Raw genomic sequence first — 22,789 nt, forward strand, 5'->3', positions numbered from 1 at the left:
CTTTTTTTCTTGATCAGTCTTGCTAACAGTCCACCAATTAAATTGATCATTTTAAAGAACTAGATTTTGGTTCGATGGATTTTCTGTGTTCTCTTTTTTTCCTGTTTCATTGATCTTCTCTCCTATTTTAATTCTTTCCTTTAACTTTTTGATTTTAATGTTCTCTTTCCCCCTCACTTTCTTAAGATAAAAAGCTCAGATTGTATATCTTCTTACAGTTTTTTTTTGGATGTGACAATTTAGATCACTGATCTGAGACCTTCTCTAAAAATTTAATGGTATAAATTTTCCTCTAAAAATGTCTTAGCTATACCCCACATATTTTGATATATTTTTTGTTCTCTGCAAAATATTATCTAATTTCCCTTAGCGATTTCATCTTTGACCAACATCTTACATAAAAGTGTTATTTAATCTCAAATAGTTTTGAGTTTTCAAATAACCATTCAATTTTTTTTTTTTTTTTTTTGTCTCTTTTTTAGGGCCACACCTGAGGCATATGGAATTCCCAGGCTAGGGGTCAAACTGGAACTGCAGCTGCCGGCCTACACCACAGCCACAGCCATGCCCGATCCTTAACCCACAGAGCGAGGCCAGGGATCAAACCCACATCGTCATAGATCCTAGTTGGGTTCGTTAACCACTGCGCCACAACGGGAACTCCTGCCCAGTCAATTATTAATGCCTGTTTTATTTCTGCTGGGTTAGCAAACTTCCTTTGTATGATTTCAGGTTATTTAAAAATTTTTGAGAATTGTCCTCTGGATCGTAGTATGTTCCATCTTGTTGAATGTTTCATGTGCACTTGAAAATAGTAAGTATTCTGCTGTTGTTGGGTCAAGTGTTATATACATGGAGATTAGGTTAAGTGCTTTTTTTCTTTTTCTTTTCAGCCACCCCTGTGGCATATGGAGTTCCCGGGCCAGGGATCAGATCCGAGCTACAGTTGTGAACCAAGGCACACCTTTGGTAATACCGGATCCCTAACCCACTGTGCTGGCTGGGGGATGGAACCAGTGTCATAGTGCTGGGCCTCAGTGGGAACTCCACCTTGATAGTGTTTTGAAGTATACAGCACCTTCGTATCTCCTTTTTTTTTTTTTTCTTTTTTTGTCTTTTCTAGGGCCACTCCCACGGCATATGGAGGTTCCCAGGCTAGGAGTCCAATCAGAACTGTAGCCACCGGCCTATGCCAGAGACACAGCAGTGCAGGATCCGAGCCTCGTCTGAGTCCTACAGCACAGCTCATGGCAATGCCAGATCCTTAACCCACTGATTGAGGCCAGGGATGGAACCCGCATCCTCATGGTTCCTAGTTGCATTCGTTTCTGCGGCCCCACGATGGGAACTCCTGCTTTATACTTTAGAGAGTTTTCACTGTGTTGGCGTGGAGCTGAGAGCCACACCTTCCTGGGAGCGTGTCAGCTAACTGTTTTCTCTAAAGGATGAAGCACTCACAATATCTGTTGTCTTACTGAGCGGGTTCAAGTATTGGAAACTGCCTGTGTTTTCTGTGGCAATTGAGAAAGTAGGGACATTGGGTTAAGCACTTCTAGAACAGCCATGATTACCTGATTATTTAAAATGCCGTCTTCGATGCACTGTGGCGCTTTGTATGGATGTAGACATCCCTGTGGTTGTAAGGGGCCTGGGTTGAAGGTGGCGGGTCGGGCCATTGTTGACCCCCGTCTGATAACCGGCCCTCTCTTAATGGGCTCCCGGGAGACCTGCCTTAACCTCCCCATTCCCTGCAACTCCCGTGCTGACTGCGAGTCGGCCAAGGGTGTCTTTCACCCCGTGGGTTGCTGCGGGACACAGTGTCTGTTTTACCACCTGCCCGCCTCTCCTCCCGCTGTGGCCTTTGCCCGGAGCCTGTGGTGGAGGCCAGTTGAGGACCCGGCCCTGTGAGGAGGGACAGAATTGCTTTCTGTACAGCAGTGTTCTCAGAACACAGCCGAAGAAGCATGGTCCTTGGGTAATCATTGCTTCACAGCACAGCACAACACTACACAACACAACACGTCACAGCACAATACTACACAGCACAGCACAATACTATACAACACAACACAATACTACACAGCACAGCACAATACTATACAACACAATACTACACAATACTACACAGCACAATACAACACAACACTACACAACACAGCACAATACTACACAGCACAATACTACGCAACACAGCACAATACTACACAGCACAATACTACACAACACAGCACAATACTACACAACACAACACCACACAGCACAATACTACACAATACTACACAATACTACACCACACAGCACAATACTACACAATACTACACCACACAGCACAATACTATACAATACTACACCACACAGCACAGTACTACACAGCATAATGCAACACAGTACTACATACACAACACGGGTGCTGAGCGCAGGGCGCGTTCCCAGGGTTTGCTCTGATGGGCTGGTGCAGGGAGCCGCAGCAGCCCCGTACCGTCCGTCCCCTCGGCTGCTCTGGGGCGCGCCGTCACCAAGGCCGGAGGCATTGCTGTTTGGCTTTGGGGCCGAGTGGGGAGGTCGGAGCGCCGGGACACGCGCGGGAGATGGGGTCCCTGCCGAGCGGAGGACGCAGAGCCCCCGCCTCCGCAGAGGCTCCTCCTCGCGTCACGTCACTGACGGCTCCCTCCTCCCCCAGGTGTGGAGAAGCTCATCCGCCACCTGCGGGCACACCGCGTGCCCTGCGCCGTGGCCACCAGCTCGGGGTCCGAGTCCTTCCAGATGAAGACCAGCAGGCACGGGGACTTCTTCAGCCTGTTCCACCACGTCGTCCTGGGGGACGACCCCGAAGTCAGGAGCGGGAAGCCAGAGCCGGACATCTTCCTGGCTTGTGCCAGGAGGTTCTCTCCCGTTCCTCCCGCGGAGAAGGTGAGCGGCAGGGGGCGCCTCGGGCCTGGGGGGTGCCCCTGCGGCAGGGGCAGAGGCCTTTGTGTCCACGTGGACGGCTACGGCGGCGCCCCTCAGAACTCAGGAAGAGGGGTCCCCAGATGGGGGGATGCAGGGGAGCTCCCTCCCTTCTGTGGGGGAGCACGGTTGCCCACGCCGCCCGGCCAGGGGATAGCCTGGGCACCTCGCCCGGGCCGGGGGCTGCAGCGCTGCGGCGCCGCCGCGTTCTGCTGTGTGATGGGCTGACGCGGAGCGGAGTCTGCTGTGTGATGAGCAGACGTGTTCCTCGCGGCCCAGCCGTGGCGACAACACTCAGGAGCCCCAGCCCCTGGCACTTCTCAGTGATGTTTCATGACTGTCATCGTGGTGACCTTGGGTTTTGGCTGAGACGTTTCCAACTCCGGTGTGTTTCTCCCCTGGAGGGGGGCCGCCGGCCCGCCTCTCAGGCTGCCCTTCATGACGCGGGGGCGCCGTGCGGGTGGGGAGCGTGAGTGGCGGGTGCTTGCTCAGCTCTGCCGATTCCAGAACACCGGGGGCTTCTGCCGCGAAGACGCTCACATTTCGCAAAGTGGGGGACCAGGCGGCACCTGTTCCGCAGAACAAAGGCGCCGACGCGTCGGCCACATGACTTTCATTGGGGAAGGTGATGTGGGGTCGTGAGCGAAATCAGGTGGCGGTAATGATGACGCTTTCTTCGTTGTTGCGCTTTTGCACATGCGCCGCATTTGTTGACTGCATCCTACCGCAGTCTCAGTGGTCTCCAGAAGGCTTCTTCAGAGGGTTCCTGCTGGTGATGCCAGTGTGCCCACAGCAGGCGGGGCATCCCTCAGCGTTCCCCCCCGAGTCCCTGTATTGGAGGGCACCGTGCTTCGTGGGGATTAGCGCAGGGAACAGCACTTCCATGAAGGGTCTTCTCGCCATTGGGTGCTCCAGGGACCAGTGGGCCAGAGAGGGGACGCTAGCCATTGTCCACCCAAGTCATAACCTCAAAACCGCCTCTAAAAGCAGCCGAGAGGGGGGATTTTTGAATGAGTTAAGGCTTTTTCTGGTTCTGGCTGAACTTTCTGCGTGGAACCTGGTAGAGCAGTAGAAGCACACTCTCCTGTGCTCTGAGTTTCTGGCCTCTGCTGGGGGTCCCATAGCTCAGTTCAGTTCTGGCACTAACCCCACCGTTAGTACAGATGCCTGGTAAGGGCTCAGCGCCCCCCTCAGGCCCCCAGCCACGCGTGGGATCCCAGGCCGCTCACATTCTCTGCGACCAGCTCCCAGTGTGAGGTTCCCACGCAGCCCCCTTCTCCGTTTTCCTCGTTTTGGAGAACGAGTCCCAGAACTGGCAAGGACACATATGGCTTTTCCTGGTTTATTTTTAAGAGCACTGGGCAGGAACAGCACAGCGGAAGAGGTGCTTAGGGCACAGTGTGCGTGGCTGGGACAGGTGTGAGCTTCTGTGACCTCTGGGCTCACTGCCCTCTCAGCCCCTCCACGTGTTCAGAAGCTCCAAGAACCTTGGATTTTAGGCTCCATTTCCTGGTGGCCGTTGATTCCGTCACTGGCCACTGGTGATTGCATCTCTGGACCTGGAGGCTGGGGAGTGGGTTGAAGCTTCCCACCCTCTAGTCTTGCCTGGGCCTTTCTGTCAATCAGCCTCCATCCTGAGCCCACCTAGGGAACCAGGAGGGTCACTTCATTTGCATAAAGTCAGGGTGGTTGAGGGGGGCTTATGCCGAAGAACAAAAGATGCTCGGCTTGCCCAGGAATTTCCAAGGGTTTCAGGAGCTCAGAGCTGGATCCAGGAACAGAGGGCAGATATTCATATTTTTATTACATCTCTGCCACCAGAATCATGTGTATCCATTGAGTGACAGTGGCTGGAGCGCAGGCCTGGCAATGTACATCTACAGGCTGATTCAGCGCCACACGTGCTTGACCGGGGTGGAGCCTCAGATGGCCCAGCCCCTAGGCCGCAGAGTCAAACATGCGTGTCAAGGGCTGGGGGACAGGCCCTGGGCGCAGTGTGATTCTGCTTCTTACATAGGGACCTCCGTGTGTCTGCGTGCTTGGCATCCCACCACAGATCCATAGACGTGGGCTCTTCTTCCCCAAGAGCTTCCTGCTGCTTGAGGAATTGCCCATCGCTTTAGGAGATAAAGCCCTTTCCCCCCCAGGTGCCATCTCCTGTGGCTGCAGATGCTGTTTATCTGCTCACGGGTAAGTAAAGTGCCACCCACCCTGCCCAGCCCACCCTCCTACACGGCTCCGAGTCGGAGGCCCCTGCTTCCGGCCCCTGCACTGCATAAGAAGTTCCCTACAGCAGCCCAGACTCTCTCTAGGGACTCAAGAATCGCATGAAATGCCCTAGATCTTTGAGGTCCACTGCATCAAAGGGAAAGCAGCAGGACAGGACCTAAGAATGGGTCCCCAAGCCTCTCTGGTACTGTCCCCTGCATCGGGAGAGCAATGCAAGTATGGAATGTGGGGGGCTCCACAACCAGGGGCTCTCTGCATCCGAGCAAACTCCCACCACACACACGGCACCTGAGCAAACGCCAAAGCCTTAGGCGGAGGTGGCTGGGAAACAGGACAACCTGTAGGACAAATACCTGCATACGTTAAGTGTGGCTTAGTGACAAGGGTGGTACTCAGGGAGCACTGAGAGCTCCAGTGCTCTCAGTAAAACCCAAGTAGCGTAAAAGGGGGAATTGATGTGAAGGCATTAGCTACTGTTTAACTGGGAGAAAACGCCAGCAGAGCTGGCATTCACTAAGGTTTCATTGACAATATACTCTTCTAAGTTATTGATGTATCATTCTTTGTGCTTCAAATATGCAATAATACTGTGCCATCTTCAAAAGTCCCCTTAACCCATGCTCATACTCCTGAGCATTCACTGAGTGCTTGCTGTGTACCAAGGAAACACGTAGGAGGCCTCTACTAAATCTCAGAGGCTGCGTGGGGCAGAGGTGACCATGGGGAAGAGGTTATCGTTGCTCCAGCTTTTATAGCACATGAGCATCTGGAGGCTCCCAGACAACAGTGAGGGGACTCAGAGTCCAGACCCCTGGTTGTGTGAGCTCTGCCACTTGAGTGTCTTCATGCCAGAACGTGCATCTTTGTTGCAAAATAAAAATGATGGCCTTATTTACACGTGATTTCTTGAGTTGATAGTTACGGCATTACAAGTGCAACCTGAAATCAGTTTTGAAAAGCATAGCAGTCACTCTACTTTGCCTTTTTTAGTTTTCTTGTTAAGAGCCGACTTTCAGGGTTTCTTTTGAATTACTTGGTTTGGTTTGTTTTGCTTTCTAGAAAGTGTCGCACAGTAAGCTTTTATAAACCTAGAGAGTCAAAAAAGAATGACAAATGTAGGAATTCCCATGGTGGCTCAGTAGAAATGAATCCGACTCATATCCACGTGGATGCGGGTTCGATCCCTGGCCCCACTCAGTGGGTTAAGGATCCAGTGTTGCCATGAGCCGTGGTGTAGGTCACAGGCACAGCTCTGATCTGGGGTGGCTGTGGCTGTGGCCAGCAGCTGCAGCTCTGATTCGACCCCCAGCCTGGGAACTTCCATATGCTGCTGGGTGTGGCCCTCAAAAGACAAAAATAAGGGCAGGGGGAGAACAAATGTATTTTAACTTGTGAGTTCTGATTAACTATGCAGTGGTGTCATCATAAAACCCAAACCATTTCTTCAATTACAGAAGGCATCCTGAGCAGACTTTTCAACATGTGAAATGGCAGTTAATGTTTTATGTAATCTCTCGACAAAGAAACGTGTTACTTTAAAATTCATCCTCTAGTTTTTCTGGTGACTGGTATATGTGGCCAGAGTCTGCAGGCGTGTGCAGGCTGTCGTGCGGCTGCTGTTTATTATTTTCTGTGAAGACCCGCTTCCCCTCCCAGGTAATGGGCATCAGGGGGGACATTGCTCTAGGCAGGTTTAAAGTTGGCATCGCGCAGCCAGGTGAGCTGAGTTGGGCCTCTGTCTTTTGGGGGATTGGATGTTCTTTGTTATTCTCTCACTTCTCGACACCCTGTTAGGAGACCCCGCTGTGCTGGAGCTTTTCCTGGGGGTGCAGAGAGCCCCAGGGCCATAGTCAGCCACCTGCAGGGCCTCGGCGGACCCTGCAGCCTCGGCCCTCACTGCCCGGGCCTCAGGACCCTCTTCTGTTCCTGCCACCTGGCACCACTAAGCAAAATACAGGGGCCTCTGGTCACTGGTCTGTGCTGCTGTTTCATGTCTCCTGCAGCCTGATGGACCACACCGTCCCCTATTTCATTAAAAAAAAGAAAAAAAAAATGACCGTGACTTTACCTTCCTACCTCCTCCCCTTACACAGCCTTTCTTTCGTCACACCTGCCCCTGCTTGGTGTTCCTGCAGAGTGTCTGTGGACTAGCTCACTCACGGTCCCGAGGTCTGTTGTGGAGGCGAAAACCTTTCCTGTACACTCTTAGGTGCTGCGTTTGGGGGCCTGTCACTGAAAGCGAACAAAGGCATTAGCAAGAGAAAATACAGGTTTCTGTTTGCGTAAGAGCAAGGCAGTTCACAGAAAAATGGGATCAAGGAGGCAGTTCGAGCCTGGGGCTCATCCATCATCTTCATGGGGATTGGGGAGAGACAGAGGAGCCCTTCTGGGGGAACTCGTGGCTTTTAGGAACAATGAACAGGCTCCTAGGGGAAGAGATGGGAGAGATGAGAGTGTAGGACCATGTCTGTTTAGGCGACTTCTTGTCCAGCCCCGACCTGTGCAGACTCATCCTCAGCCATAAAAGTCAACCTTCCTGGCTTGTGAAACTGCTGGGGAGGCTATTTACGACAGGTACATTCTCGAGGGAGCCTTTGCTTTTAGGAAGATAAGGAGAATTTAGAAAAAGCCCCTTCCTGCTGCTGTTGATTCTCTAATGTCTTCAGCTCAGAATAACCCGTGGGCAACCTTGGCATGTTCAGGAGCCCCTTCCCCACCGAGAGGCCCTTGTCTTTCTTCCGCACACCCCCGGGTCCCTCTCTTGCTTCCTCCTCCGAACCTTCAGCATCTTGCTGGCCAAAGGCAAGGCCTCCACATTTCCCAGTGACCTAAGTCCTGCCTTCCTCCCTCGTACTTGCCCCTCCCGCGTGGCCTCAGGGCGTCCTGCTCTCCAGGAGCCCTTGGTCTGGCTGCGCCTTTAGCCAGCTGGTCCATGCCAACCTCGGGGACCTCCCGGACCCCGCCAGGTGCCGTGGTCCCCGTGTGGGACCGCATCCTCACCCTCTCTCACTCCCGGCCCACGTGTCCTCCAACTCTCCGCTCCCCCTCCTCCTAAGACGGGCCCCTTTCCTCCCAGCTCCTCTCCACCCGAGTGACGTCGCGAACACGGAGGACCTCAGCGGGGTTCCTTCTCGGCTCCCCAGACGCTCGGCAGCACCGCCCCCTGCCGGCAGCGCCGCTGAAATGACTTCTGTAGCGCACGGTCCTCTGGATTGCGGCGCAGGATGGATTACGCAGCTGGTCCTAGATTTTTGCTGTTGCCATTCAGAAACGGGCTACCTGTGATCCACAGAGGTGGCGCACGTATCCATCCACACAGCATTTAGGGTGTGAAAGCATAACTGCCTGCTCGCCACTCCGGCGGATGGAATGAAGGGAGAGACGCCCCCTTCCCGGGCGGCAGGTGCGGTACACCTGCGCCACACGCCCTCCCCTGTCACCTGAACGGGCCTCACCGCCACTGAACACCACGTGCTTGGTCATTGCCGCTGGTATTTTCCCCGCCCCCTCACCTCCGCGCACCGGAACACACCCAGTGATGGCAGGAGTGTCTCCCTTCACTCTTAGGAAGACCGGATACCACCGCGGGCTCTTAACCGTGCGCACATGTCAGGTTTCTGTTCCGTTTTACTCGCAGCGACTCCTGGTAACTCGACCGCTAAGCGCTTAGTTTTTCTCATTCTCTGGATTCATGGGCACAGACCCCTACGCCAGGCAAGACGTACAGGGGTGACTGTGTGTTCCTGTGCTCGGTAGCCTCACCCGACCCGAGGGGCTGCTTTATCATTTATTCTTATGACATAGTTGCACAAATAGGATCGCGGAGCCGTCTTAGTGCGTTTGTGCGTTTGTGCATGTGCTTGCGAGATCTTCGCGTACCGCGATTTCACTGGACCGTCAATCTCCTCAGGGCATCGTAAGAGCCTGTACGCTTGACCCCTCAGCTTCAAGCCACTGTCACAGGAGGCAGGTTTGACAGGGCTCCAGATGCTGAGATGCGTGAGTTGTATGCTGGATTTCTGAAGAATGAGCGAAGCAGTCGTGCACACAGGTGGTCTTACTAGACAAGCACAGGTCACTAGACCAGAGAGGACAGGTAACCCGCAGGGCCAAGACTTTCTTCCAGAATTCCTGGTTGTGCCTGTGGAATGTTTCTAAAGCCACCAGGGTGATGGCGCTGTTCCGCTCTGATTCTGTGTCACACGCCCTGGTCCCCACGGCACCCCCTGAGGTGTAAACCCCTTGCCTGGCCCCTTGCTCTCTTGATGCCTACGCCCCGTTCCACCTCACCATTGTTCTGTGTAGTAACCTATGCGCGGTTAGGGGGTTGGGGTAAAACCCGCCTGTCTGCAAAGGCTCCTAGGGAGCAACAGCGAGTAAAGTGCCTGAGAAACACTGCGTTAGTCCTAGGCCAGCTTAAACCAATTCGAAGTCAGTGGACCCAGTAATTTCCAAGGATGGCATTTAATCAGTTCAGGGGTGATTTTCTGCAGCATCCCTCCTTTTCCAGCCAGAGAAGGTGCTGTGCTTGGGGGGGGGGGGACACCCCTGCTTAAATGCCTCCCCCCCATTTAATACGGGACACCCACTGTCTCCAGCTCTATAACCTGAATCCCATCTGCAAAGTCGTTTTCCCATGAGAGAGACCCCAGGCACAGGTTCTGGGAAGTAAGGCCTGGGCCCCTTAGGAGTTCCTGGGGCCCGCTGCCATGCCTCATCTCAGCCTCAGTTCTCCCACTCACCAAACATGGATAGGAGTGTCAGCCTTAATGAGATTATTGCTCTGGATGCAGGAGGAAGGCTTACTCCAGGCAGGCCCCCAGCTCTCTCCCTCTGCATTCTTTTTTTTTTTTTTTCATGGTTTAAAATACATATTTAATGATGGGTAAATACACCAATGATCAGAAAAACTGAAGAGTGCCATTCTCATTACAATGTGATATGAAAGTGCTGTGGAAAGACATTTCATAAAGCAAAAAGTCAAGTTTAATTTCACAAAAACTGACACCATTAAAACCAATGTGATTATTTGCCCCCATCCAGTCACTGAGCTTACAATATTATAAAAATATGTTAAAACTTGTTTCTTCATGTAAAAAAAAAACCCAGTGTGTTTCATAATTATCAGAGATGCTCATTCCCATACAGCTAGTATAAATTTGATTATTAGAAAGTTTTGGGAGTCCCTATCGTGGCGCAGTGGTTAACGAATCCGACTAGGAACCATGAGGTTGCGGGTTTGATCCCTGGCCTTGCTCAGTGGGTTAAGGATCCCATGTTGCCGTGAGCTGTGGTGTAGGTTGCAGATGCAGCTCAGATTCCGCGTTTCTGTGGCTCTGGCGTAGGCCGGCGGCTATGGCTCTGATTAGACCCCTAGCCTGGGAACCTCCATATGCTGCTGGAAGTGGCCCTAGAAAAGGCAAAAAGACAAAAAAAAAAAAAAAAAATTAGTTAAAAAAAATTTGAAAAATTTTATTTCCTTAAAACCGCTTGGTTCATTTACCATTTGATATCAGATAGCTATTTGCTGTCCTGAGGTACCAAAAATAAAATAAAATAAAAACAGCAATATTGATACTCTGGGTTTCTTGTTAGGTAGATCCTGAAGGCTAAACTTTGGAATTTCACCAGAGGGAGCATACAGAATTCTCTTTGAAGACACTTTTTTTTTTTTTTGCCAGTTGTTTCAATCTGGAAGCCAGCAGATTGTGGTTCATTGTGGGGCCCAACCAGGACACAATGTTCATCAAAAATAAAGGCCTCCTCATTGTTTCTTGCTGCTTCTAGATCATTCTTTGGGGGGTTCAGATTCCTGATTCTTCCAGAGCCTTCTGCACAGCACCCCTTCACCGATGTGCTGACCTTTGTCCCCAAGTCCGGAGGTCACAAGGAGGCCGGTAGTCACACTCGCAGGCAGGCTGGGGTCCAGCACAGCCCAGCAGTCACTCAGTAGGGCTGACCCTCCAGGGGCAGTGAGGGCACCTCCTCCCTGCCACTGTCCTCCGAGATGTGGAAGCCGAGTCGGGGGCTAAAATGCCTTAGAGCTATAAGGAGCTAAGTGTAAGGGAGGTGTTAGTGCCCCCACCCCACTGGCATGTTCTCAGGGTGGTGGAGGAACACTGGCATAATGCAGTATTTATTTGCCTTCACTTGATGTTTCCCTTCCCAAACTCTGTTGTCGTTGCTGGAGTCTGTATTGAAGTTAAACAGTGCTTCCGGTGTGTAGTTTACCAGTGACTAAAAGTAACCCTGTCCTATGGCCAGGCGGGCACCTGTTGGGGGCCTGGAGGACCACCGGGAGCTCCCCAGTCCTGGGTGGGTTTCATGGCTCTCACTCCACCGTGCTGAGCGTCCGCTGGCCAGTCTCTGAGAAGCAGAGACCGTCGGGTATGGGTCTGCGCTCGCCCTGGGATCCATGCCGTGTGAAGGGTGTGGCTCAGCTTGGCCCCTGGGTTGACAGACACCCCCACACCCCATTTGCCCGCCCCAAGGAGAGCCCCGGAGACTCAGGGCCTGCCGTTTACACTCCTTGACAACTTCCTAATGGCTCTGCACCTGCCTTGAGGGGTCTGCTGCCCTCTCTGCAGCATGCCTGGCTGTGCTCAGCAGCACCCCTCCCTCCGTGCCGCCCCCCCCCCGCCCCCCAGCGCCAGCATCTTCACTGTCCTCTAGACCACCGTGTCCCCGTGCTGCGATGGGGGTGCACGTGAACCCCCGCTTATGGAGGGCAGGGTGGGGTGCCTCCATGGTCCCCCTACACTGCGGAGACACTACACTCCGCCCAGCGAGAGGAAGGGGTTTCGGGCAGGACACACGCCGTGGTGACTGACCGCGTGCCCCCCTGGTGCCTTCTGTCCTGAGGAGGCATCACAGGGAGGAGCCTCCCGGAGCTACTCATGTCCTCACTCCCATTCCTAATGAAATAAAAGCGTGACCGCAGCGCCAGAGCCCGTAGGCACTTAAAAATGGTCATTCGCCTCGTCAGATTGTATGTATTGTAAAGGAATTATGCACAGGTAAGATGAGAACCCTCCCAGAAAACAAGGCCGGAGATCTCATTCGTGAGAATCACGCTAGTGTCGCGTGTACCTTGTCCAGACGCCCCCAGGGGAGATTCCCCAGAGCACTGGTTTTGTGGACCTGCCTTGGTTTTCTCTGACAACAGATTTCCACTTCTGGGCAACTTTTCCAGCAAAGTTGAAAACAGATTTGTCCACGGGAATCCTTCTGGAACCTTTTTTGTTTCCAGCTATAGTGCTTCAGGAATCCCCCCCGGTCCCTCATTCAGGGTGAAGAATCTCTGGACTGCTGTGCCAAGAACATTTTTGAAACCTCAAACCTCATACATCCTGCTGGATCACCCGGAAGTGAACGTTATACACAAACAATTCATGTAACTCAACAAAACACACAGGGAGTTCCCGCTGTGGCACAGTGGGGTATTGATCTGACATTGCTGCAGCTCCGGTGTAGTTTGCAGCTCCAGCTCAGATTCCGTCTTCGACCCCTGCCTCAGGAACTTCCATATGCCGTGGGGGCAGCCGAAAAAGCAAACAAAAAACAACCCGATTGAAAAGTGAGCACAAGACCTAAATAGGCATTTCTCAAAACACACAAACAAACAAACATGGCCAGTAGGCACCTGAAAAGATGCTCAGCATCACTGATGTAGAGAAATGCCAATCAAAACTGCAGTGAGGTACCACCCCACATTGGTCAGGATGGCCATCCTTAATAAGTTAACAAATAACGGTTAACGGGGAGGGTGTGGAGCAAAGGGACCCCCTCCCACGCTGTTGGTGGGAATGTAAATCGGTACAACCACTGTGGACAACCGTATGGAGGTTCCTCAGAAAACTCGAATCGCCATGTGATCTGACAGTCCCACTCCTGGTAATATATCCAGACAAAACTGTAATTCAAAAAGATACATGCATTCCTGTGTTCACTGCAGCACCATTCACAATAGCCAAGACATGGAAACAACCTAAATGTCCATCAACAGATGAATGGATAAAGATGTGCTACATATATACAATGGAATATTCCTCAGCCATGAAAAGGACAAAATAATGCCATTTGTAGCAACATGGATGCAACCAGAGAGTCTCATACTAAGTGAAGGAGGTCAGACAGAGAAAGACAAATGCCATATGATATCATTTATATGTGGCGTCTAAAATGTGACACAAAGGAACCTGTCTACAAAACAGAAACAGACTCACAGACATAGAGAACAGACTTGTGGCTGCCAAGGGGGAGAGGGAGGGAGTGGGATGGACGGGGAGTTTGGGGTTCGTAGATGCCAACTATGGCCTTTAGGATGAGTACACAGCAAAGCCTTACTGTACAGCACAGGGAACTCTGTCTGTCTCCTGGGATAGACTCTGATGGAGAAGAATATAAAAAATGAATTATATATGTGTATAACTGAGACACTTTGCTGTTTAGCAGAAATTGGCACAACATTGTAAATCGACTATATTTTAATAATTGAAGGAAAGAAGTGAACATTAATACAACCATTGAGAGATGAATAAAAAGATCACCAGCGTGGCCTGGACGTCAGCACATCTTCACCTCCAGAAACGCTGACTTGCAACGTTGTGTGTGAAAACCAGCTGGCCTCTGGTTGGTGGGCACTCGGTTGGTTTGCAGGGAGAAGAGGTGAGGCGTCGGTGTGAACACCAGAAACTAAATCCTGGAGGACCTTGCCTTCCTAGACCTGTTGTCCCTGGTACACAGGCTGCCGGGCCATCCACAGCCAGTGTTTGCATCCAGAGGCCTGAGATGCAAACACTGGCACGTCCCACGTCCTGCCTGGGCAGTTGTGACGTGGCGGCAGCCCCGGAACCTCAGCCGTCCATCAGCTCTTTTGGCAACGAGGAGTCTGGTCCATCCCAGGTCCAGGAGTTACTGGGGCTCCCCTGGTGTGGAACGTCACTCCCACGTGTGGGCGGAGGCATCTGTCCCCCACTGATCCTGCTGTGCTTACGCCTGCCTCTTCCGTAGCGAAGCCTAAAGGCAGGCAGAACGTGCTGTGCTCCTGCCCTTCTAGGCATCTGCGGAGTTACATCATCCCCACCCCAGAAACATTTGTTTCCTTTCCCCAAACCACAGGCAGTAGCGCTCTAAGACATCAGATGGCGGTTCTCCGTCTGCGAAAGTGCTGATTGAAAATCACGCTCAGCGCCCTGTACCCGCTGTGGGAGTGTGATTGGGCGGCCGTGACACCATGCCACACGCTCTGCAGCCTTAACCGCAGGCATGCAGATCCTTGCACCTCTGGAGGCTGGCAGGGCAACCTGAGGGTCCTGGCAGCTTCTGCTTCTGCTGAGGGTGGTTGTCCTCATGTGGGCTTTCCTCTGACCTCGAAGGGAGGGGCAGAAAGAGTCACTTCCCTCTTCCTCCTCTTGTAGCGACACCGGCGGGGCCTCCCTTGGGACCCATTTCACCTGAAACCGTTCTAGGGACCCCGTACACGGGGCGTTAGGGTTTAGCATTTGGATCTTGGGGAACACAGTTCAGCCCATAGTGTCCAGGTGGATGTATTAGTCATGTAGGGGATAATCTTCCAGGCCACTGTCATCATAGTTTAGCTCTCAACACGGGACAGTGACAGGGCTTTTGGAGGGCACCTGCCTTTCATGAGTGTCATGCGGAAGGCGGAGGAAACAGATGTGATCATACACATTCCTTGAATACAGAGAGGAAGTAGGAAGAGGAAAAGAGGTTTCTAGATGACCATCTAGAAACTATTAACACTGGTTTTATGAATCTTTAAAATGCTTGGTGCCTTTGAGAGCTTTGCTGGGTTTTCCGGTGGTTTCTGACAAATTAGTGGACACAGAATCTATGTTATTAAAAGAGAAAATGAGAAAAAGGGGTTTGAACTGTCTTGAAGTCCTTTGCTCAGCAGTTAATTTACATGCATACACGTTAATACGGACACTAAGAGTACCTCAGAGCATAGTTTTCACGAATAAAATGACAGAATTCCTTAGGAAGCTTCCCACCCATGTCTGCCGGCTTGTTAAATCCTACGTGTCTTCAAAGACTTTCCTCATGAGGAAAAGGAATCCATTTAGTGGCATGATTCATTTGTGTATCTAGCCTGCTACTCCAGAGGATTGGGTTATGAATATGTTTATGTCAGTACTGGCTTTATTCTCTTATTTTCAGATGAAATTCAATAAGACAGGTAGCTCTGCAGTGTGCAAGGAATACTGAGCTCACCATCCAACGGGATTAAGTAGCACACCACAGCACACAGCTGGGATCTACTTTACCTAGAGATAGGTGGGTGGGTAGGTAGGTAGATAGATTGGGAGGGAGGGATGCTTGGATGGATGGATGGATGCTTGGATGGATGCTTGGATAAATGGATGTATATATGGATGGATGATGGATGGATGATGGATGGATGGATGTGTAGATGAATGGGTGCACGATGGATGGATAGGTGATGGGTGCACGATGGATGAATAGATGAATGGTGGGTGTATATGTATATTAGTGGCTGGATGAACAGATGGATGAATAGGTGCTTGAATGGTTGGGTGGATGCATGAGAGGATATATGGATGGATAGTGGATGGATGGATGGGTGAATAGATGCTTGGATGGATGGATGAGAGGCTATTTGGATGGATGGATGGATGGATGGATGGATGAGTGCTGGATGGACGGTGGATGGATGATCGATGGATAGTGGATGGATGGATGGGTGATAGATGTTGGATGAGTGGATGCATGGATGAAAAGATGCAGGATATAAACAAACATACCAATTAACCGCAACATGCATGCAAACTTCAGTCATTTTGACAACAGTGCTTAAACTTTAAGGAAACATGTGATGAAGAGTATACACATTCAGTATCACAATGTCCTGGCACTTGTTCGTAGGTAATTCACTGTCTAACAAAGAACATGGAGTCAAATAAAACTTAAACCTTAGATAGGCACACTGTTGATCAAAAATTGATCAAAAATTTAAGACCTCAAAGATTGTATGTCTCACAGGGTGAAAACTGAACTTGATATTACAAAATTAACATGTAGAATCAAATCCACTGTAAAAAATGATATGACGACACTTTCAACTTAAAAGTAGCAGTTTAATTGACAGTTTTTTAGTGATTAGATTTGGATCATGCCTGGCTTTATATATAATGAACAATTATGAATGCTGCTTTAGGAGGTGCTTAAATTTGCCAGGTCCTCTGAGAGTCTTGAAACTAAACCAGAGGGACTTCATCTAGTTCTGTGTTTTGCTGAGCAAAACGAAAAGCCTTATTCCCTAGAGACGACACAGTCCCACATAAAAAGTTTACTACTTCCAGAAAAGTGTGCAACTTAAAATGGACACTTTGTAATCATTTCAAACTTACAATTAAGGAGGTTCCCATTGTGGTGCAGTAGAAACACTGCAGCAGAAACGTATCTGACTAGTAACTATGAGGTTTGATCCTTGGCCTCACTCTGTTAAGGATCCGGAATTGCCTTGACCTGGGGTGTAGGTTGCAGACGTGGCTCGGATCCTGCATTGCCATAGCTGTGGCTGTGGTGTAGGCCAGCAGCTATAGCTCCAGTTCGACCCCTCGCCTGGGCTCACCCCCAGCCACCTCCACTCACGTGCAGCCGCCTCCAGCTCACACCAGCCACACCCACGTGGGCCCAGCCTCCTCCACTCACCCATGACATGGGTAGGCCCCTCCTCTCTGTACCTGGTCCTCCCACAGTGGCCTCAGAGCCAGGCTGTCACAAAGCAGGCTCTCTTTCCCTCTGCCAGAACACCTTCCGCCTCAGAAGCTTGGAATCCCCTTTGCCGCAGTGTCCAGTGTATCGTCCTTCAAGCTCCCGTGGCTTCCCAAGGATTTCTCTAATCCCCTCCACTCCTGTCCTCTGCACCACCATCAGACAAGATTCTGTTACGTGCAACTTCGTCCTTATCAAACGGACCATCTTAGTTATACGATACTCATCTTTAAAGTCTTCTAAGTCTGCGGTGGTTCCGACGAGCAGCCCAGGTGAAGGTCGTGGACGTGGCCTCCTTGCAGGCACGGCTGAGCCAAGCATCTCCAGAGAAGTGGGCTCAGCACCTCCAGGTGCAAAGCCCCTGCAGTGCTTCACTTCACCTCCCCAGCAGTTGGAAATGTCATTCTTTATGAAGGTAACCCCTCAAGCTACAGTTTAATTAAGCTCCTCTGCTTTCCTGGAGATGGAATTCAGATATAGCTTAGCCCTCACTTGGAAACGTGAAAAGAAAAACACTGGGTTCTGGAGACCTGGGTGCAGAGCGTTCCTCAATTCTGTCACCCACATGCTAGGGCGACCTTCAGCTCACCTCTGAGTTTCCTTGGCTCAGGTGCCTCGCCCGAGACAGGAGAAGGCAGGGCTGGCCGCCGTCCTCCAGCTACGGCTGCTTGCTCGGACTCCTGCACACGGCACTTCCGCCATCTCCCCCGAATTCAGCAGGCGCGCCTCAGGTGCCCGGTCTTTGCCTGGCATCCTGAGGAGGTGGGTTTCATGCCGCGTGCGGCCTGGTTAGGCCAATCACAAGCCGTGAGAAGAACATCCCTAAGCAACACCTGGCTCCCAGTCCTGGACATATATCCTATAGGACCTGCTACGTGGGCCACACTCCAAAAGTCTCTGCTTTCCTCAAAGGGGGCATGAAACATTCGTAGCCATGCCCGTCCACAGAGTCTCGGGGCACCGATGAGATGCGGGTGGAGAGGGGGAACGCGCAGTCTGCACCCCTGACCCCTCCACCGGCCCGCAAGCCCCCGAACGCCCTTTCCTTAGACGAACGTTTCTTTCTGCAGCGACCGACGGCACGTCCCTAACTCATCTTTTGCAAGTAGGTATGCGTGAGTTTAAGGTCAAGTGCTAGCGGTCAGTGCCAAGTGAGAAGGGCGGGCTGGTCACTAAGGGAATGAAGTATTTAAGAGGAAGACGAGGCAAAGGGCAACACCTGTCAGCTGTGTGCGGCTGATGGCACCCGCACGGAAATGACCTCGTACTTGCAAGAAAAAAGCACACCGCCTGCTTTTGTCTGTGGACGATGTGAGCCATATTGTTCTAGCTTATGTCTTTCAGTGGTTTCATAGCGTTATGACCCTCGAGTCCTGTGATGAACAGGCAGAGTCTTTCCGGGTGATTCACAGATTTATTCTTGGGTGGCAGTAGCTACACAGCCCGTCTGGTAAACATTCACACAACGTCCAGGTTTCTGGGCTGTGGGTTCCCTTCTCCTGTCAGTGGCCGGTAGAAGCTCATTAGGTCTTGGGAATCAAGGCACAGAATAACAAGCACATCAAAGCCTTCTGAGGCATTTTTACAGCTGCTTCGAAGAAGGGAAATCCCTCCAACTCCAGGCGCTGTCTAATGACTAAGAATCCCATCCCGTCCTTGTGCAGCTGGCGCTGGGGTTGGCCGCCTGGACCCCGTGCTGGTGCTGGTTCCCGGCACGATTCACATCGTGGGCCTGTTTTCTGTCCTGCATTTGGCTGCTCTGTTTAACTTGTGGGTGGACAAGGCCTGGGCAGAGTTTGCTGTAAACTGCACACCCCCACCCCACCCATTTGTTGCGTTTTTCCACCACATTCTCAGCACATATCCTCCAGTGCAGCCGCCAGTTCTCTGCCCAAACTCAAGTTCCTATGCCCAATGCACAGTGAGGCCGTCCAATACTGGAACGTCGGGGGGGTTGGAGCAGAGAATGGCTTCTTGCAGGGCTATGCAAGGAGATTGGTGACTTGTGCCCATAAAACCCTTGAAGTCACCGAAGGGTTTCAGCAAAGCATTTTCACAGGCCAGGTGAGAGGGGTGCGTGGTTGGTTGCTGCAGACTTGTTGGTGCTGGAATCCTTTGTTCTCCTGTCTGTCCAGGGAGGTCAAGTCAGGATGTTTTTTTAAACCTCCAACAAGAAAAGCTATTCTCTGTTCTGCAACATTGTATCTTTATATGAATGGAAAAGTTACACCCTTAAACCTCAGAGTCTAGCCAATGGGCTCTCCTGTTTATTTCAAACTCCAGGCGACATTCTGAAGTGGGAGCAAAAGCAGTGGAATACAAAGGGGCAAGTAAAAGAAAAGAAAAGAGTCAGATGTGTTCCTCCTGGTTACACTTCACTTTTAAAAACTGCAGATTCTTGGTGTTCCCATCCTGGCTCAGCGAAACGAATCCAACTAGTATCCCTGGCCTCGTTCAGTGGGTTAAGGATCCAGCATTGCTTCGAGCAGTGGTGTAGGTTGCAGATGCATCTCAGATCCAGTGTTGCTGTGGCTGTAGCATAGGTCGGCAGCTACAGCTCTGATTCGACCCCTAGCCTGGGAACCTCCATAGGTTGTGGGTGTGGCCCTAAAAAGCCAAACAAAAACAAAAACAAAAAAAAAAACCCAAAACAAAAATCCCACCTTCAGATCCTTTTCACACTGCTCCAGTTCTTGTTGGCTGATGGGGAGAGTCCAGGTGGCACCCATGGAAGTGTTTTTAAGAGCTGGGAAGGGAGAAGGCTGGGTGAGAGCAGGCAGAAGAAAGGCCTTGTAAGTGCTCCTGACACCGTGGATTCAATCAGAGTTTCTCTTACTGTTTTGACTGTATTTACAACCTAGACGGAGCTCCCTGCTGACCTTTCAGAGCAGCCAGCATCCCAAGTGGCTCGGGGCAAGCTCCCCGACCAGCCTGCCTCGATTTCCCCGGAGTCCTTTTTGAGGGTCGGGGCTGGCTTCCTCCCTCACAGGCGTGGCCGCAGTGCAGTGGCCTCTGTCTGCACGAGCCTCACAGCCCTCCTCCCCCTTGTCGTCGAGACCGGCCTCCGTGACGTCTGCCGTGCTCTGCCGCGTGCATCCTAAGCATTGCTTTCCACGTCTCAGTGTGACATGGGGTGAGGCATTCCCACTCTCCATGGGGACAAATGAAGAACGCAAACCAGAAACCGAGAACCTGTGTACACCTGCAGAAGCAGCGCAGCTTTCACAGACGGGGTGTGGCCGGTCCGCTCCCCGTGTGGTGGCTTTCCTCGCCAGTCCTTTGGTTTCCTGGGACGTAAATGGCATGTGGACAGAGCGTGTGGCCCCCTCCGCTGTACTTCCTGCAGCTGACACGGCATGTGGACGGGCCTGTCGGGCGTGGACCGGCTGCCCACTGTTCTCGGGTGAGGATCGAGGTCCTGGGCTGTGTTTTGCGTGGTGTCTCCACTTTGTCCTCCCCCCTGTCCACGTGCGCCTCGGGAGGAGCCTCACACAAATACAGAGTAAAAGCTGCTGCATGCCTCGAGCCAGGCACTGTCACCCTGGGAAGCGACAAAATCTCTTCCTCAGCCCGCACCGGAAGTGCACAGGTGGACCGCACAAAGCCTCAGAATCCTCAGGAATCTCAAGAACGAAATGTCACTTGACATTTCAGCGTCTGTCCAGAGTCCCAGTTAAAAAACAACAGGGACCCTTGGGAAACGATCAGGTCATAACTTTCAAAAGGCAGAGGCAGACATACCAACCCCAGAGAGTCTCTGAATCCAATAAGTAGGAAACCGCTGCCGGACGGTCTCAGTGGGGTTATTTGCCCGGCCCCACCCTGAGAGGGGCACCATCGTCCCACAGGAGCTTGAGAAGAGCCAGGGGGGCTGCAGAAGGCCTGCGGAAGGCAGGGGGCCAGGACTGTCCCGTTCAGCACTGTGCCCCGGGTACCAGCCCACTCTGTCCAGGTACCTAATAGCTGGCCTGTTGTCATGACGACTGCTACCTCACTCGTCCTCTCTCAGCCCTGGAATAAGTTGGCTTATGATTCGCTCCGTCCTGGCAGGGAGGGAAGGAAAGAAGTCATTGATCCTGCTCCAGGAGAGACACTGGTAAGAGTGTAAGTGTGTGTGTGTGTGTGTGTGTGTGTGTGTGTGTTTTCCACTGACCTCAAGGCATCTGAAGATGCAGACCTTCTAGTAGGAGGCGGCTGGCATCCAGGAGCCCTTGCTGTCCCCAGCACATGGGGCTGAGGCCATGCTGGCTGATGACCTAAGGGGGAGGTTACCACAATCACACATGCAGTGGGGGACTGGGTGGAGAGAGAGGCACCCTCAGAGTCCAACCTGGGTGACCCCCCAGCGTCCCCAGGGCATGCGCACAGGACAGCATCTTGGCAGGGATGGGAGGAGCCCTCTTTGCAGATGTCAGGCCCCTGCCAATTCCTACCAGAAAAGAATAGAGCTGCTTTCAGACTCTGGAATTCCAGGAGCCGAGGGAACCTTTCTCATTGCTGTCTTGCTAAGATGACCAGCCCGTTCGCCTGGGTGGACTGCACCCTCTCTGGAGCGAGCCCAGATGTGAGCCTGCCATCGCCATGGTGACAGGATGGCACGTGGAGGAGCTCCGTGATGCATACAGGGCACCCCTCCCCCCCTTAGAGGTGGGGTCCGAGTGAGCCCAAGAGATATGCACCTGCTCCAACATCTTTGTGCTCAGGGGCGTTGGGTGCGTGACTGGCACACCCCGAGGGGGCTGCATTCCTCCGTGAAACACTCTCACCATTTAATTTCCAAACCGCAGTACCGAAAGGTTTCCCGCTCTGAAGTCACTGTACGTCTAGAGAGCATGTGGTCCTTTTTTTTTTCTTTCCCCTCACAATTTCCTCTCCTGCTCGGCATGGTCCATTATTGACTGAACAGCTTATGATTCAAATGAAATAAAATTATAAATCGAGAATCCGGCCTCTCCATGGCTGCCTCACGTGTCGATAGTGCTTCAGGGCGGTGGTGGAACTCTCCCCTGTAAAGTAACGGGGTGCCCCCCCCCCGCCCCGGTGCCCCGTGTAAGGGCCAGCGCCGGCTCCCCAGCAAGCATAACTGGCACAGCGCCCCCTGCCGTTCTGGCCCACGCATTGCGCCGAGCCGTGTCCCGTGCTGACGCAGCCCAGGCTCGCCGCGTGGTCACAGAGGCCGTCTCAACCCTCTCTTTCTTCCTCACCCCACAGTGCCTGGTCTTTGAAGATGCCCCCAACGGGGTGGAGGCGGCCCTCGCAGCCGGGATGCAGGTGGTCATGGTTCCCGATGGAAACCTGGACCGAGCCCTGACCACCAAGGCCACCCTGGTGCTGGACTCTCTGCAGGACTTCCAGCCCGAGCTGTTTGGCCTGCCGCCCTACGAGTGAGAGGCTCCCCTCGCCCACGCGTGCGGCCCACGCTGCCCGGGAAGAGGGCAGAGGGAAGCCCAGCTCCCAGTTCTTCAGCCTGTGAAGCCTTCTCGTCCCACAGGGGCCTGGCACATGCTCTGAACGGGTGATGCCGTGTTCCTTGGCAGAAAGCAGAGGAGGGACAGCCCAGAGCAGAGATGGAAATTGTCACTTGAAGAATCATAGAGTATTTGACTAATTTGAGTTCTCTTTTTTTCTTTGATGTTCTCAACTACGGCTGGAAAATGTATATGCTTTTATGTATATGTATGTGTGTCCATATGTATTTATATACACTGTATACTGTATCCCCTCCCTCTCCTTCAGGTTTCATCTTCACACACAATAGCAGCTAATAAAAGGAAGGGAGAAATTGTATTTGGTTTGTAATCCAAGTAGGAAACCTACATTGTGGAGGGGTTTTTAATAAATTGGTCTCCTGTCA

At 52.1% G+C, this 22,789-nt stretch overlaps 1 protein-coding gene across 1 annotated transcript; it reads left to right on the forward strand.

Annotated features, from left to right (window-relative positions):
- Window positions 2,662-22,789, forward strand: PUDP (pseudouridine 5'-phosphatase; the record flags this gene model as incomplete). The annotated part of the gene is made up of 2 exons (XM_021080890.1): window positions 2,662-2,910; window positions 22,147-22,789. Coding segments are annotated over 2 exons (426 nt in total), but the record flags the coding sequence as incomplete, so codon positions are not given.

This window comes from Sus scrofa, chromosome Y (genome assembly GCF_000003025.6).
Source record: "Sus scrofa isolate TJ Tabasco breed Duroc chromosome Y, Sscrofa11.1, whole genome shotgun sequence".
Lineage (NCBI taxonomy): Eukaryota > Metazoa > Chordata > Mammalia > Artiodactyla > Suidae > Sus > Sus scrofa.